The 19,053-nt window shown below is 50.2% G+C and overlaps 1 protein-coding gene across 1 annotated transcript; it reads left to right on the top strand.

The window, feature by feature from the left end:
• Nucleotides 1-9,189: 9,189 nt before the first annotated feature.
• Nucleotides 9,190-18,453, top strand: LOC147007479 (uncharacterized; the record flags this gene model as incomplete). Its single annotated transcript, XM_085867061.1, has 3 exons — nt 9,190-9,391; nt 15,734-16,033; nt 17,386-18,453. A coding segment is annotated over exon 3 (983 nt), but the record flags the coding sequence as incomplete, so codon positions are not given.
• Nucleotides 18,454-19,053: the final 600 nt, after the last annotated feature.

Below are 19,053 nucleotides of genomic sequence, written 5' to 3'. Positions count from 1 at the left end.
CTTGTGGTACACACCCTTACTATACACACTTGTGGTACACACCCTTACGATACACACTTGTGGTACACACACTTACTATACACACTTGTGGTACACACACTTACTATACACACCTGTGGTACACACACTTACTATACACACCTGTGGTACACACCCTTACTATACACACTTGTGGTACACACCCTTACTATACACACTTGTGGTACACACACTTACTATACACACCTGTGGTACACACACTTACTATACACACCTGTGGTACACAGCCTTACTATACACACTTGTGGTACACACCCTTACTATACACACTTGTGGTACACACCCTTACTATACACACTTGTGGTACACACCCTTACTATACACACTTGTGGTACACAGCCTTACTATACACACTTGTGGTACACACCCTTACTATACACACTTGTGGTACACAGCCTTACTATACACACCTGTGGTACACACCCTTACTATACACACCTGTGGTACACACCCTTACTATACACACCTGTGGTACACAGCCTTACTATACACACTTGTGGTACACACCCTTTCTATACACACTTGTGGTACACACCCTTACTATACACACTTGTGGTACACACCCTTACTATACACACTTGTGGTACACACACTTACTATACACACTTGTGGTACACACACTTACTATACACACCTGTGGTACACACCCTTACTATACACACTTGTGGTACACAGCCTTACTATACACACCTGTGGTACACACCCTTACTATACACACTTGTGGTACACACACTTACTATACACACCTGTGGTACACACACTTACTATACACACCTGTGGTACACACCCTTACTATACACACTTGTGGTACACACCCTTACTATACACACTTGTGGTACACACACTTACTATACACACTTGTGGTACACAGCCTTATTGTGGGTTATTGTCGCTGTGCATTGTGGGTTAATGTCGCTGTGCATTGTGGGTTAACGTTTTAAAGAAATACCATAATTTTGAGGTTCAAATCCGACATTTCCATTTTTAAATCTGGCAATCCTGTTGTTGTTGTTTTTATTTATTATTTTATTACAGGGTGAATAAGTGGTGTTGAAACCCTCCCGTTAATCCCCTCCAGGTGTGTATTTGGTGTTTTATTCATTTGCATTTCTGAATCACACCTGTGCATTCACACCAACGGCCTGACCGTTGGACGCGAAGTTCGTTCAAACATGGTGAGTTATTTGTTTAAATAAGTAATTATAAAGTGAAATAACCAGTTGAATAATTTGTGGTTTGTGGGGGTAAACCGTCCCCTGAACCAGACGTAGTGTGGTTGTTGTTCGAGGGCTCTCTCTCTCTCTCTCTCTCTCTCTCTCTCTCTCTCTCTCTCTCTCTCTCTCTCTCTCTCTCTCTCCCTCTCTCTCCCTCTCTCTCTCTCTCTCTCTCTCTCTCTCTCTCTCTCTCTCTCTCTCTCTCTCTCTCTCTCTCTCTCTCTCTCTCTCTCTCTCTCTCTCTCTCTCTCTCTCTCTCTCTCTCTCTCTCTCTCTCTCTCTCTCTCTCTCTCTCTCTCTCTCTCTCTCTCTCTCTCTCTCTCTCTCTCTCTCTCTCTCTCTCTCTCTCTCTCTCTCTCTCTCTCTCTCTCTCTCTCTCTCTCTCTCTCTCTCTCTCTCTCTCTCTCTCTCTCTCTCTCTCTCTCTCTCTCTCTCTCTCTCTCTCTCTCTCTCTCTCTCTCTCTCTCTCTCTCTCTCTCTCTCTCTCTCTCTCTCTCTCTCTCTCTCTCTCTCTCTCTCTCTCTCTCTCTCTCTCTCTCTCTCTCTCTCTCTCTCTCTCTCTCTCTCTCTCTCTCTCTCTCTCTCTCTCTCTCTCTCTCTCTCTCTCTCTCTCTCTCTCTCTCTCTCTCTCTCTCTCTCTCTCTCTCTCTCTCTCTCTCTCTCTCTCTCTCTGTCTCTCCCTCTCTCTCTCTCTCTCTCTCTCTCTGAGTCTCGAGGTCGATGTTTCTAACCGTGGCCTAGTCATCCAACCACATTAAACTATAACTACATTCAGTAGAGTGCATCCCTCCACCAGGCTGAACGGGCCGAGTCATCCTTCCACATTAAACTATAACTACACTCAGTAGAGTACATCCCTCCCCCAAGCTGAACGGGCCGAGTCATCCTACCACATTAAACTATAACTGTGGTGTAGCCTGCGGGCATGCAGGGCGGGGCATGATGATGGGAGGAGGGGTCGTCGTGGTCATCGGGTCTGCAAGGGATATAAGGTGTGCGCGCCGCCTGAGGCGTTGTAGTGATGCTGTAGTCGCCCGGCTTGTGCGTGTGCTGAATACGTAATAAAGGGGATCCGCGGGCAAAGTACACCCGCGCTCGCGCTTGTGCAACACAGCCCGGCTCGACTGTTCCCCCGCTCGTGTCTGCCTGCTAAGCATCTTCTATCCAGTACACCACAGTTGGCTGACGAGGATCTTCGGATCGGCGTGTGCAGGGCGGCAAATAACCCATGCGGTTCCAGGCTACGGAGCCAAGGGTCTCGCCAGCACGAGCATGGCAGAAGGTCGGGGCACGGCGCACGGGCGCGTACCCGTTTTCGTGGAGATGAATTCGAGTTGTTTTCTGAACAGTTGGGTTGCTACTTCCGCGCGAATGATGTAGATGATGAAGAGAAACGCAAGGCGATCTTGCTCGCCTCGCTATCAACGGAGCACTACCGGCTGCTGAGTGATTTGGTGGCTCCAAATAAGCCCAGTGATGACGGGCTATCGTTTCAGGACATCGTGGCGAAAATGAAGACCCACTTGGCGCCAGAGAAGTCGTTGCATCTCGCGCGGTTCCAGTTCGATCACCTCGCTAAGGGTGGCGAGGAGCGTGTTGCAGACTTCGTAGCACGGGTGAAGCATTCGGCTGTGCCTTGCAAATTCACGACAGAGGAGCGTCCGGCACGGCTCAGAGATCGTTTTATTTCTGGTCTGCGAGACGCAAAGATGGTAGCAGCCATCCTGCGGTTGACCGACATCACATTCGACTCGGCGGTCGGGACTGCTTCGTCTGTCGAGCAGACACTCACGGATGTCCGCACCATCGCTGGCCAGGACGTAATGAGTAGCTCCAGCTGGGGCATGTCAGCTGATCCCGAGGTCCACGCGGTGACCGCGCAGGTCCCGCAGGTCGCGCAGCCCGGAGTCCGCGCGATGACTCAAGTGCCGCAGGTCGCACGCGCGTCTGGCGGTGCGGGACGAGGGCGCGCACCGCAGCACGGTCGCACCGGGAGCGAAGTGGATTTCCAGGGGTGCTGGGGGTGTGGGGGTCCGCACCTGCGACGAATGTGCCCGTATAAGAACACCGTGTGTTTGCATTGTCACAAGGTGGGACATTTGAAGCGTGTGTGTCGGATGGCGGGGGCCTCCGTTGGGGTCTTGGATGACGAGGTGCGGGAGGACCCCAGTGACCTGGAGATCGGCCTGCAGCCGGGGCATGGCGATGCCGGCGGGCCGGAGCAGGAGATGCAACCACGGTTGAGTCTGTTTTCCGTTGGTTCGGAGATGACGACGCCGTTCACGGTGGAGGTCGAAGTGAATGGCGAGCCGACCGTGTTTTGCGTGGATACCGGGGCTGCGGTGTCGGTCATGGGTGAGCAGGCGGCTCGTGGTCTTCGCGGTGTTCGCATGGTCAAGACGGCCTTGTCGCTGTACACGTACACCGGTGAAGCGATTGTACCGCTTGCGAGGGCCGGCGTCTCAGTGCGCTACCGAGGTCGACGCGCCCGGCTCTCGGTGTTCGTGGTGCGAGGGGAGGGGCCCGCCCTTTTGGGTCGGGACTGGCTGGCGCACCTCGGGCTGGATCTCCGGTTCGTACCTCCAGGTGTGCCGGTGCTCTCTTCGATGCCTTCGTCGAGTACCGAGGGCGAGGTTCTGGCGGCGGGAGCCGCGTCGATGCAACGGGAGCGGCCGTTCGTTGCTGCCTGCGGCGGTGATGTACGGTTCGGGAGCGGCGAGAGCCGTATCAGCTCTCGCGATGAGTTCCCGCGCTTCGGCAGCGTTCGTGAGGCAATGCGCGCCGGTGTTGTTCGGGCAGCTTCAATAGGTTGCGGTGAGCCCGTGGCGTTAAAGGAAGTCGCGAGTCACAACATCGAGTCGACAACCAAGAGACGGACTCGTGATGTGGGTTGTGGGTTGCTGTTCATTGCATATTTGTTTTTCCTTGCTCTAGTGATGCAGTTTAACGTTGTTGAAATAAATGCCAGCAGTTCCCGTGTGAGAGTGGGTTTGGTGGAGATCAATCGATGGGATTTGTATTATGATCAATGTGATGTGGTGGCTTTGGGAGCGGTGGTGGCGAATAAAAAGGTTGGGTTGGCCTTCCATTGCCCTGGGCCGCGGGTAGTTGCTTTGTCATGTGCGGGGATTTGGTCGAAAGAACGCGCTGTACGGAAAAATGAGTTTGCAATGGTTCAAATGATGTTCGTAGTGATTTATAACGAGCCTATGGTTGAAGTGTGGTTTAAATGGAATTGCTACCATCTAACTGCCGTGTGGGTCTCGGAGATCGACTCGGAGCCAGGACTGGTGCGCTGGTCGGCGTTACCCCCACCTCTGGTTGCGGGCGCAGCTCTCTGTGTTCGCTCAAGGCCGTTTAGACGGGCGTTGGCGTCTCAACTGATTGTGGTGCGTGGGTTGTTTTGGAGCATTGAGTGCGTCCAGCCAGCGGCGCTGTTCAGCGCCCCATCCAAGGTCGATCGAGGCTGGCGCTGGCGCCACGGCTTCCAGACAGCGGGCTTCCGGCCTCGGAATGTTTATCTGCGTCAGGTCTGCCTGGGGGAAGTGGGCCGGAGGCGTTTGATGGTGCCGGGGAGGTTTGCTCGGGAGATCGCCACGGCCTCGCCGAGGGCCATGTCAGCATGAGCCGCCTGGGGCGATTCCGCTGTGTAGGGCTGCTGTGCTTTTCGCCTTGCTGCTTCATATCGGTAACGCGGCCAGAGTTTGGGAGGTGCTGTGTGCACCTCCGTCTTCGGAACCTGGCCGTGGCAGCTCCATTAGCTCGCTTTCACGCATTATATGATGTGATGTGCTGTTATACTTCGCTGTTTTCATTTTTTGTGCCTTGTCTACTATTATACCGTAGTCCTTCGTGCTGTTTATGCTTATTATGATGGTGATCATTTAATAATCATAGTTTTAGGAGGGAGGAGTGTGGTGTAGCCTGCGGGCATGCAGGGCGGGGCATGATGATGGGAGGAGGGGTCGTTGTGGTCATCGGGTCTGCAAGGAATATAAGGTGTGCGCGCCGCCTGAGGCGTCGTAGTAATGCTGGAGTCGCCCGGCTCGTGAGTGTGCTGAATACGTAATAAAGGAGAGCCGCGGGCAAAGTACGCCCGCGCTCGCGCTTGTGCAACACAGCCCGGCTCGACTGTTCCCCCGCATCGTGTCTGCCTGCTAAGCATCTTCTATCAGTACACCACAGTTGGTTCAAATGACAGGACCTGCAAGGGGACTTCCTTTTGGTACAGCGATGGTGTTCGTGTGTACAGAAGGTTCCTTAAACCTCCTGTGGACTCGCCTATCACTGCTGGACCAACAGGAGGCCATAAAGTCCCTCCAAGTCGAGATGAGATAAATAAAACATTCAGAGGTTATTTGGAAGAAACGATTCTTTCCGGTATCCCTGCTTACGGATGCGGTCTTCAACCGGGTCCACGATGTCCCTTCCAACGGTGGCCCCGTGCGTAGTTATTGGATGGGTCCTCTTTACCCGAAATGAGTTAATCGGGGTGGAAGAGTGGTCCATAAGTTCCGGTGCGCACTTCATCTGAAGAACGGTTACAAGCTCGACGTCACGATGAAGGTAAGTTACCTTAAAACTGGAGGTTCAGAAAGAGGACACTCGGTCGAGCGCATGCATCCCACCGGTGGAACAGTCCACCTTTTGTGTCCCACTGATGGGCCCGATCTGGATTCGGACCTGAAACAAAATCGAATCGCCTTGTTCTCGTCACCTACCCGACTCATGCACCAAGTTTGGTCCGAATCCGTCCACAATTGTTCTGACACGTCGTGGTGCTATATATCGTTTTTGGCTCCATAAATGTCGCCTCGGAATCGATAAATATCGCGAAAAGGTTCGAATCCCGAATCAGGAAACGTTTTCAGGGTTTCCTCTCCAAGGGACCTGGAAATCCCCATCGCTCAATGCTCATTGGTCAACGGAAATCACGTGCCTTCATTTGTGAGCACACCATTGGTCAACATTAAAATAATAAATAATGCTTGCAGTAGTAATATTGTTTCACATTTACAAGAAGTGGGAGGAAGGAAGTGCACGTGCGGGGATAAACAACAACAACAACAACAACAACAACAACAACAACAACAAACTTTTTTGGATCTCACGGAGGATCTTCGTCTTACTCACGTTGTTCTTCTTCATCTTCTTCTTCTTCTTGTGGACTTTTTTGTTTCACATCCTACAGATTTCATCGAAACTTCCTGAAACTTGGCATGTATATGGAAAAATACCCTGCGCAGACAGTAACCATCTCCGATTTTGAAAATTCCTCCGAGAAAAAAAAAGTTATGACGTCAAAAATATCTCCGCCAATGGAAATCGCCGAAAAAATTATCTCCGATACTAGGTGAGCTTTTTGAATTCTGTTTGAGGGAATCGAACGGGGCATTAGCAGAGATGAATTACCGCACATATGATACATCATCACTATGACGTCATATCAATTTTTATGACGTCATTCCTATTTTTTTGGACATTTTTTGTTTCACAACCCAGAGTTTTCATCGGATCTTCGTGAAACTTGCCATGTATATGAAGAAAGCCCACGCGCAGACAGGAACCATCTCCGAATTTGGAAATTCTTCCGAAAAAAAAATGTTGACGTCATAATATCGCCGCCAATGGAAATCGCCTATACCAATATCTCCGAAACTAGGAAAGCCGTTTGAATTTTGTTTGCGGGAATCAAGCCGGGCAATTAGCACAGATAATTTATCGCAATCCTGATGCATCACAATGACGTCATATTCGTTTTTATGACGTCATCATTGAGAGGACGAGGATCTGAGCTCATTTGAGCTCGTTACAAGGAATCGCGAATTCACGAAATAATCAAAGTGTTTACAACGAACAAAACATCGAAGATCCGAGAACAAAGGACTCAATATATATAAATAAATCAACAACAAGTACCTCACGGGGAGGAGGCTGCTGATGGAGGCTCCGTGGGAATGGAGGAACGTGGAGGTCTTGGCGGGTCATGTGACGACCCGAACCAAGTAAACTTAATTAAACCGAGACTCCGAACTCACCATGTTTTAGTGGATGAAAGGAAATCTTCACGAACACAACAATTTGCTTCAAATTGACGCTTCTTCTTCTTCTTTTTTTCTTTATTGTGACGTAATTCTGACGTCATGAGGATGCGTTTGAAAAGACAAATCGTGTTTAACGTTTTATTAATTTATACCCGTTTGTTAAAACTACTCAAACGTTGAGGTGACGGCGCTTTTTTTGATAACTACCGTAACGGTTTAACGAGTAACTCGAAACAAATGTAAAAAGGACCAGGTTGTGGGAGAGGTGTTAACACTTAATAGGTAACATTCATCCCGCACGAACATCTGGGCAACATGGGGTCTTTGTTTCCCAACACCCCCCCCGCCTCGAGAAATTACTTTCAGAAAAAAAACTTTTTCTCCTCATTTTATTGCGATCACGTGATTGAAACCGCTGGCATGTTGAAACTCGAACCAGGGACCTTCATTTTGAAGCCTCTCTGGTTATCTCCCTACCTGTAGCATGAGCATGCTCACCTTCATTTTGAAGGTCACTCTGGAATGCTCATGACGTCATAGGTATTTGGAGCACAAAGGTGCCTTCCCACCTCGGGATGGTCCTGAAAACACACAAACACAGATAACCACGTGATCGCTGCCACGAAGCTGTCGAGCCCATGTTCGAATCCTGCACCAGCCATGAACCATCATCCCGGCCTTTCACGGGCAGGGTGTGTGCCGCCTTTAAGCCGGGCGTCCCATCTGCTGACATGAGTTGGTTCACGTTAAACACACCACCGTTTCCTACTCGCGAAGAGTAGGCGAGCTATCTCCGGCACCCTGGCCAAATTCTAAATTCTTGCCCGAACCTGAGGCGAACGTCAGGCCTGGCCAGCCGGTTCGTGAAAGACTTGAACCAAGCTCCCCCCCACCGTCCACGCCCACAAAACCGTGGGAATAATCGTGCCCTTTGAAGAAGAAGAAGAAGAAGAAGAGGAAGAAGAAGAAGAAGAGGTTGTCTGGTGAAGGTTGTGGTGAGCTGACTTCTCGGCAGATGGAAGACGAGCTCACGCAAACGATCGGGTGAACAGAGCAGAATGTTTGTGAAGTACAATATGACGTCATTTGATTAATAAATCGTTAACGAAGGTGAAATATGCCGAGAATAAACTAGAAAAGATCCTTCGTCTGCTGGGGGATTGGGAGGGGCGTGGTCACCATGACGCGGGATGTGAATGAGACACGTGGGGGGATAGAGAGGGGGCGTGGTCACCATGACGCAGGACGTGAATGAGACACGTGGGGGAGGAAATGGGAGGGGGCGTGTCACCAATACGTGGGACGTCAATGCGACAGGGGGAAATTGGAGGAGGCGTGGTCACCATGGTGCGGGACGTCACTGAGACACGCGCGGGGGGGAATGGGAAGGGGCGTGGTCACCAATACGTGGGACGTCAATGCGACAGGGGGGAATTGGAGGAGGCGTGGTCACCATGATGCGGGACGTCACTGAGACACGCGCGGGGGGGGGGGAATGGGAGGGCGTGGTCACCAATACGTGGGACGTCAATGCGACAGGGGGAAATTGGAGGAGGCGTGGTCACCATGGTGCGGGACGTCACTGAGACACGCGCGGGGGGGAATGGGAGGGGCGTGGTCACCAATACGTGGGACGTCAATGCGACAGGGGGAATTGGAGGAGGCGTGGTCACCATGATGCGGGACGTCACTGAGACACGCGCGGGGGGGGGGGAATGGGAGGGGCGTGGTCACCAATACGTGGGACGTCAATGCGACAGGGGGAATGGGAGGAGGCGTGGTCACCATGGTGCGGGACGTCACTGAGACACGCGCGGTGGGGGAATGGGAGGGGCGTGGTCACCATGGCGCAGGACGTGAATGAGACACGTGGGGGGAATGGGAGGGGCGTGGTCACCATGGCGCAGGAAGTGAATGAGACACGTGGGGGATAGGGAGGGCGTGGTCGCCATGATGGCTTGATATCCGAGCGCTGAGATAAGGCCGGTAAGAGTGAACGAGTGAGTGAAACAAGCTGGTTTGGTGTTCTCTCCACGGCGGCTTCATCTCACAACAAGGATTGGCAGCTTGCCAATCACAGTGTGGATGAAAAAGGTGAGAGAGGGTTGATTTACGATTTCGCCCGTGACGTCACACCTTGATCGGATAGTCGTCGACCTTGGATTCTGATGCTCATTTCACCCTCAGTAACAACTCTGAAGGTCCTCAGGATGTTGGAAGTGACCGTTGGGATTTTGAAGATAAACTATTGGAGACAAAATGAGTGAAGGAAACGATTTCGGGGGAACTGTGGAGCCGAATCGTTTGGGGCCTTGTGGGAGCGATTCAAACAAAGTTGGCGGAACGTGTTGGTGGGGAATATGGAAACGATGATCACGTGACGTGTTAGTGGGGAAGAGGGAAACGATGATCACGTGACGTGTGCGTGGGGAAGATGGAAACGATGATCACGTGACGTGTTAGTGGGGAAGAGGGAAACGTTGGTCACGTGACGTGTTAGTGGGGAAGAGGGAAACGCTGGTCACGTGACGTTGTAGTCGGGGAATAATGAAACGATGGTCACGTGACGTGTTAATGGGGAAGATGGAAACGCTGGTCACGTGATGTGTTAGTCGGGGAATATGGAAACGATGGTCACGTGACGTGTTAGTGGGGAATATGGAAACGATGGTCACGTGACATGCTAGTCGGGGAATATGGAAACGATGATCACGTGATGTGTTAGTGGGGAAGATGGAAACGATGATCACGTGACGTGTTCGTCGGGGAGAGGGAAACGCTGGTCACGTGACGTGTTCGTCGGGAAGAGGGAAACGCTGGTCACGTGATGTGTTAGTGGGGAAGAGGGAAACGCTGGTCACGTGATGTGTTAGTGGGGAATATGGAAACGATGATCACGTGACGTGTTAGTGGGGAAGATGGAAACGATGATCACGTGATCACTTCATCTCGGGACGGTTTGATTTCCCGTTCTATGAACGGTTATAAAGGAGGATTGTGTATTAATAGATTAATCGGTTTATACATAATTTGGGCAGAAATACTCGTTATCGCCCGACAGCACGGACACCGCGGACAAAATGGGGGACGAATGCTTTGTCCCACCGTCACAGGCTGACCGGGTGTCGTGTATGTTACGGGATCGTCCGGTTTCGTACTTTTCCCGGATACCATTTGTGTTCGTGCAGTGTCCCACCATCATGTCCGTGACACGTCGATGTCCGACCCCAGGGGATTGTGGAGGGGGAGAGGGTGGAGGGGGAGGGTGGGATGGCATATTGTGGAGGGGGATGGTCGTGAGTATTGTGGAGGGGGTGTGGGATGGTCGTGAGTATTGTGGAGGGGGTGTGGGATGGTTGTGAGTATTGTGGAGGGGGTGTGTGGATGGTTGTATTGTGGAGGCGCGGTGTGGGATGGTTGTATTGTGAAGCGGTGTGGGATGGTGTGTATTGTGGAGGGGGTGGGATGGTTGTGAGTATTGTGGAGGGCGGTGTGGGATGGTTGTGATGTGGATGTGGGATGGGATGGTATATTGTGGAGGGGGATGGTTGTATTGTGGAGGCGCGGTGTGGGATGGTTGTGAGTATTGTGGAGGCGCGGTGTGGGATGGTTGAGTATTGTGCAGGCGCGGTGTGGGATGGTGGTGGGTATTGTGGAGGGGGGTGTGGGATGGTTTGTATTGTGGAGGGGCGGTGTGGGATGGTGGTGGGTATTGTGGAGGCGCGGTGTGGGATGGTTGTGAGTATTGTGGAGGCGCGGTGTGGGATGGTTGTGAGTATTGTGGAGGTGCGGTGTGGGATGGTGGTGGGTTGTGGATGGTTGTATTGTGGAGGCGCGGTGTGGGATGGTTGTGAGTATTGTGGAGGCGCGGTGTGGGATGGTGGTGGGTATTGTGGAGGGGGTGTGGATGGTTGTATTGTGGAGGCGCGGTGTGGGATGGTTGTGAGTATTGTGGAGGGGGGTGTGGGATGGTTGTGAGTATTGTGGAGGCGCGGTGTGGGATGGTGGTGGGTATTGTGGAGGGGGTGTGGGATGGTTTTGAGTATTGTGGACGGGCGGTGTGGGATGGTTGTGAGTATTGTGGAGGTGCTGTGTGGGATGGTTGTGAGTCTAGTGGAGGGGAGAGAGGGTGGAGGGGGAGGGTGGGATGGTATATTGTGGAGGGGGGATGGTCGTGAGTATTGTGGAGGGGGTGTGGGATGGTTGTGAGTATTGCGGAGGCGCGGTGTGGGATGGTTGTGAGTATTGTGCAGGCGTGGTGTGGGATGGTGGTGGGTATTGTGGAGGGGGTGGGATGGTTGTGAGTATTGTGGAGGCGCGGTGTGGGATGGTTGTGAGTATTGTGGAGGCGCGGTGTGGGATGGTGGTGGGTATTGTGGAGGGCGGTGTGGGATGGTTGTGAGTATTGTGGAGGTGTGGTGTGGGATGGTTGTGAGTATTGTGGAGGCGTGGTGTGGGATGGTGGTGGGTATTGTGGAGGGGCGGTGTGGGATGGTTGTGAGTATTGTGGAGGGGGAGAGAGGGTGGAGGGGGGAGGGTGGGATGGTATATTGTGGAGGGGGGATGGTCGTGAGTATTGTGGAGGAGTGGTGTGGGATGGTTGTGAGTATTGTGGAGGCGCGGTGTAGGATGGTTGTGAGTATTGTGGAGACGCGGTGTGGGATGGTGGTGGGTATTGTGGAGGCGTGGTGTGGGATGGTGGTGGGTATTGTGGTGGTGATGGTTCATGGGGGATTTTGAGAGGATGTTGGAAAGGGGGGGGGGGAGAGACCCTGAAAGTTTTAACGTCCTGGTTCAAATCGGAGAACATGATGACCCGTCCGTGTACATTGTTTCCATTATAAATCCATGGTGGTTCATTTGATTTTCAGACATTTTTTAGTTAAACGAGTGCGGGCCCGTAGGTGCGTGCCCGTAGGTGCGTGCCAGTATGTGCAGCTTCGTTCCTTCACTCTCGTAAACGACGACTGGATTGGGGCATTGTTTCAATTAGATCGGACCAACCATATCATAAATGGCCATAACTTCGGAAACACCTGGGAAACATACTCAGGTCCCCAGCGTCAATTGTGACGTCATATCAAACGAAGAAGAAGAAGAATTGTGACGCTCCTCCTCTCTCCCCTCAAGTCTCGCCCCTCCTCTCTCCTCCCTCCTCTCTCTCGCCCCTCTCTCTCGCCCCCACTCTCACCCCTCCTCTCACACCCCCTCTCCCACCCTACTCTCTCGCCTCCTCCTCTACCCCCCTCTCTTGAATTGTGACGCCCTCTCTCTCGCTCCCCCTCTCTCGTCCCCCTCTCTCCCCTCTCTTGAATTGTGACGCCCCCTCTCTCTCTCGCCCTCTCTCGCCCCCTCTCTCGCCCCTCCTCTCTCGCTGCTCTCTCTGTAAATGTATTCACAAATGTCTACCAAGCACAACAATTAATTCAAACCTTGGAAAAAAACAGCTTTCAAACCCTTGGGAAACAGCTCTTTCCCTTGGGAAAATTCAAACCTTGGGATTAATTAATAATTTGAACAATTAATTCAAACCTTTGGAAAAAACAGCTTTCAAACCTTGGGAAACAGCTGAAACGGATGAAGAACGATATCAAACCTTGAAAAGGCACATACTCAGGTCCCCAGTGTCGATTGTGATGTCATACCAAACGAAGAAGAAGAAGAATTGTGATGTCAATCGTGCAAAAAAATAAATAAATAATTAAATATTAATTGTGACGTCATTTGTGATGTTGACAGATAAATGGCCGTAACTTGGGAACCGCTTGTCCGATTAATATTGTGACAAATTTCGCCCGCCCGGCGTGCGATCGGCCACGTAACTCGAATCGCGACGCTTCGCCCACCGGAACGGACAATTCAGTCGTGACCCTCTTGGAACTATCGCCAAGGAGCTCGTCATGGGTGGGGGTTTAACCTCACCACAACCCAGTCAGCATTCTACCCGCGCAAAATAGGGTGAATCGCCGAAAGTCGATATACCTGAGTACTCGCACGGGTAACCTACCGAGGGGTTGTACCACGCCACAGGTCGACTCCGGACACGAACCGCTTAAGCGGCTCGTTCCGTGCTACAGGGATAACCGAGCGGAGTTATCGTCGACCTTGACGGTTCAGATTAGTTACCGGGTGTTTTAAACCCACTATCAATCCCTTACGTGATGCAAAATGGAGATTCAACAAAGGAAAGGACGAAGCGAAACGGGGGAACAATTGGACAAGCACACTTTTATTTCACACACGTAAGCAGGCAAATAGGAACAAAAGCAGGCAAATAGGAACAAAGGAAAGCACTACGACCGAATAAAAGGCAATTATTTACAGCACAGTCACTTATACAGGTTTTACTTTGCAAGACTGGCGCCACAAACACACATACAAAAGCCTGAAAAGAAAAGAAAAGAAAAGAAGTGACTTCCCTCATGGACCGAAATGGTCCTCCTCTCCTACTACCGTCAGCATGGTCGCGCCTGTTTCCGGCCTCCCACGCGGCCGGCGAACCCTCTCCGGAACCCCTCGTCCAGACGCGCAGGTCCACCACAGGCCGCATTGCGGCGCCTCCCGTCTGCGTCTCAACCAACAGGCCGCGCCGGGCCACGAGCGCAGGAACGAGAGAGGAGGAAGGGAGCGCTTTGGAGAGCGAGACCCAAGGAGAGAGACCGAGCCTTTTTCGAGAGAGAGCGAGAGAGAGAGCTGGTGCCTTTTCCGGAGAGAGCTTCAGCCAACATGAGCCACGACCAGAGAGAGTGAGCCTCGCGTCCGTTTGCCTTTTTGTAAGGCGGGGCTCCGCCCTTCGCCGCGTGGGGCTCCGCCCCGTTCGTGGCTCCACCTCCCTTCGAGGCGTTTCCACAAGGCTCTCGAAGGGGGGCGTGCCCCCACTCCGACCGCCTCACGCCAGGCCTCCACCAATGGGGAGAGAGCTGCCCTGCCCCCTTCCCTTGCCAGCTTTGGCACCGCAGAGGGGTGCGCTAACCTGCGCAATAGCGCAGGTTTCTTTTTTTGCCATTGTCGTTGGTTGGTTTGAGGTTGTTGGATCCAAAATAACGACAGAGAAAAAGAAAAATGGTGAACTCAAAGCGTCGCAGCCCGGATGAATCGCACATATTCCCCCTAAACAACAGGTGTGGACTAACTACACATGAACTTAGCGTTATAACTGATCTAAGGACCCTTTATGGTGTATTGCGAATTTCCACAGCCGTAACAATATCAAACCTTGAAAAAGGCACATCCGCGGGTCCCCAGCAATATTCCTGGCAAGTTTCAATCAGATTAGACCGTCAATCGTGCCAATATATATGTATATATATATATATATATATATATATATATATATATATATATATATATATATATATATAAACATTAATTGTGACGTCGTTCGTGACGTCATAGCACCGTGTCTTGTCATTGGTTGACAGGTAAATGGCCATAACTTGGGAACCGCTGATCCGATTAATATCAAACCTTGAAAAGGCACATCCGCGGGTCCCCAGCAATATTCTTGGCAAGTTTCAATCAGATCAGACCGTCAATCGTGCAAAAAGAAAGAAATAAATAAACATTAATTGTGACGTCATTCGTGATGTCATAGCACAGTGTCTTGTCATTGGTTGACAGATAAATGGCCGTAACTTGGCAACCGCTTATCCGATTAATATCAAACCTCGAAAAGGCACATCCGCACGTCCCCGGCAATATTCCTGGCAAGTTTCAATCAGATCGGACCGGCGGTTGTCGAGAAACGGCGGTCGCAGAGACACACACACACACACACACACACACACACACACACACACACACACACACACACACACACACACACACACACACACACACACACACACACACACACACACACACACACACACACACACACACACACACACACACACACACACACACACACACACCGTTAGAGCTGCTCACAGCCACTCACCGTTAGAGTAGCTCACAGCCACTCACCATTGGAGCTGCTGATGTGGATGATTTGTCCTGTTTCATTGTTCATTTAATTGTTCATTTTTGTGACGAGGAAACGTTCACTCCCGACCGAAGCAGCAGGAAGGGTCATGTTATTATCCTCTCTGGGGAAATGGATGACAGGAGATCTCGATTAAAGGGCGGAGGAGCTCCTTGTGAGCCAACGGCCATCCAGATCTCGTGTCCATCTGTGTCTGTGGACGTCCTCCTGCAGGTGGGTTACTTCTTATTAGGAGGTTAGTGGCGGGATTTGTACTCTGGCCACCGGAAAACCCTTCATTCCACAAAACATTCCAAAAGGAAAAACCCACTCGGTGGGAATTCCTCGTGTGCAGCTCACAGGATTTCGGGATTGGGGCAAAGCCTTGGGGACCCCCACTCTCAGATAACAGGAGGGAAACCACGGGGTAACTTTCCCTGGTCATATTGTGGTGCTGAGGTGTCGTCCACCAGACGGCGGTCTCCTTGGATGAACCTGAGGTGGTCCCTTCGGGTGGGTGCCTGGAACGTCCTTTGCCGAAGAGAGGATGATCACCTGTCTCCGTTATCATCTGAGCTCAAGCGTTTGAACATCGGGATTGCAGCTCTCTCTGAGGTTCGAAGACCGGATTGCGGCGAGATCATGGCGGGTGGTTCCACCTACTATTGGTCTGGTCGCTCTGGTGGTTACCTTGCCCAAGGAGTTGCTGTAGCTGTGTCCAATAAGCTGACTCCATTGATAATCGAGGTAATGTTATGATGATGATATGCTCGGTGGTAAGTAACCAGGTAAGTTTTGTGAGAATAAATTATTGTTGTAGTAATCAACAATAAACCTTTTCGATCGGCTTTATTCTCACAAAACCCATACGCATATCTACAACAACATAAATATACATAGGGTAAGAATAACAAAATACAATAACTTGTACACATAATACGGAAGGCAAATACCACATACGCATCACATAATAACGAAGTTAAACTCCATACTCTAATCCCAATTACATTCCTCAGAGTACATTATTCCTAATATTGTATATAACATACCATTACTGTTCCAGCATGACTTTCCATGGAGTACGTGGTATACGTGTCATCACCAGCCATTGACCTTCATATACAGTGCTGCCACATCCGCCCAATTTCCGTTGCCGCCAATTACAGTACGGCACTTTATTATCACAACACGTCTCATTTCCATTTGTCTAAAGAAATGCTGTGAAGCCTCACCCCTCACCCAGGCCATCATAATAATTAACAGCGAACTCATGGAGGAAGACCCCGAGGACCTCTGTATGGGGCCACAACCAGACCCGACCCCCACCAGCTGAGGAGCCAACAAGGTGTTCTGGCGGAGGGCGCCCTGGGGAAGACTCTTCCAGGTATTACTGATTACTCAACGAACTTTCAAGTGAAAAGGTAAGCCAAACATGGACTCACACATCTCACTACACACGAAGATACAGGAAGTTGTAACAAGAAAGAAAGGAAATCTACAAGTAAAATGCTGATGGAGGTTTATGATAGATGTGGCAGTGTTTTGACTAGCATATGCATAATCGTGGAAAATGGACAATACCAGGTAGTGAAGGCATGTATGGAAAATACTTGTATGACCCTTATATGTAAATATGCATCTCATGAGACTCTTTTGTATTCTAGCGCAAGTTGAGAAAGGAGCTTACACCATGCCTTGAGCGCTCACAGTGCTGCTCACCCATTATTACATTTGCATATTGTAAATATTATTGTTGTAATTAGTGTCGAGTATAATTGCCGAAATAATAATGTTGCTGTTCATATTGTATAGACTTGTAGTGCCTTTAATATTGTGTGGACTTAACATCAAATTTGTATATGACAACTTAATGGGAGACTTGTGGCAGTGGGCAAGACAAAAGGCAACAGAAGCTAACCTGAACCACCGGCAGTTGGGGACTTCTCATTTGGGGAATGTTGATGGCTATCCACGGCATTTGCAAATCCCGTTTGGCAGGCACGGGGGCCTAGGGGTAGCTGCTACAGGAACCAAATAGGGATCCACTCGGTTGGTGAGTATCAGGTATGGCTGGGTATGGTCAAATATGAGCAAGGAGGGAACTGTTATGATGATGATATGCGAGGTGGTCATATTTGAGCCATAATTGAATAATCAATAGTCAATAGTTGTATATTAATCAGCTGTCAGGATTCAAACCTTGCTTTAAAATGTTGCTTCAAATGTATCATGCTGTTTTCACTATGTCTTTGATAACCCTTTATGGCTCTGCAGCTGCACAACAGCATGTCCTTGGGAAAACTGTGTATGCTGATATCCCACACATTCCTGTTCTTAGTCATCACCAGAGTTTCGCCTTTGCTATCAGCAGGTGCCAGTGTAGGGGTATATATTCCTGTATACACACTTGTGGTACACACCCTTACTATACACACTTGTACACACCCTTACTATACACACCTGTGATACACACCCTTACTATACACACTTGTGGTACACAGCCTGACTATACACACTTGTGGTACACACCCTTACTATACACACTTGTGGTACACACCCTTACTATACACACTTGTGGTACACACCCTTACTATACACACCTGTGGTACACAGCCTTACTATACACACCTGTGGTACACAGCCTTACTATACACACTTGTGGTACACAGCCTTACTATACACACCTGTGGTACACACCCTTACTATATACACTTGTGGTACACACCCTTGCTATACACACATGTGGTACACACCCTTTCTATACACACTTGTGGTACACACCCTTACTATACACACTTGTGGTACACAGCCTTACTATACACACCTGTGGTGCACACCCTTACTATATACACTTGTGGTACACACCCTTACTATACACACTTGTGGTGCACACCCTTTCTATACACACTTGTGGTACACACCCTTACTATACACACTTGTGGTACACACCCTTACTATACACACTTGTGGTACACTGCCTTGCTATACACACCTGTGGTACACAGCCTTACTATACAACCTTGTGGTACACACCCTTACTATACAACCTTGTGGTACACACCCTTACTATACACACCTGTAGTACACACCCTTACTATACACACCTGTGGTACACACCCTTACTATACACACTTGTGGTACACAGCCTTACTATACACACTTGTGGTACACACCCTTACTATACACACTTGTGGTACACACCCTTACTATACACACCTGTGGTACACAGCCTTACTATACACACCTGTGGTACACAGCCTTACTATACACACTTGTGGTACACAGCCTTACTATACACACCTGTGGTACACACCCTTACTATATACACTTGTGGTACACACCCTTACTATACACACATGTGGTACACACCCTTTCTATACACACTTGTGGTACACACCCTTACTATACACATTTGTGGTACACAGCCTTACTATACACACCTGTGGTACACACCCTTACTATATACACTTGTGGTACACACCCTTACTATACACACTTGTGGTACACACCCTTTCTATACACACTTGTGGTACACACCCTTACTATACACACTTGTGGTACACACCCTTACTATACACACTTGTGGTACACAGCCTTACTATACACACTTGTGGTACACACCCTTACTATACACACTTGTGGTACACATACTTACTATACACACCTGTTGTACACACCCTTACTATACACACCTGTGGTACACACCCTTACTATACACACCTGTGGTACACACCCTTACTATACACACTTGTGGTACACAGCCTTACTATACACACTTGTGGTACACACCCTT

Source organism: Eptatretus burgeri, unplaced genomic scaffold (genome assembly GCF_056783735.1).
Source record: "Eptatretus burgeri isolate ZD-2024b unplaced genomic scaffold, Ebu_testis_v1 Ebu_testis_scaffold_141, whole genome shotgun sequence".
Classification (NCBI taxonomy): Eukaryota; Metazoa; Chordata; class Myxini; order Myxiniformes; family Myxinidae; genus Eptatretus; species Eptatretus burgeri.
The sequence above is the reverse complement of the archived record's forward strand: the minus strand, read 5'-3'. Positions and strand labels throughout refer to the sequence as shown.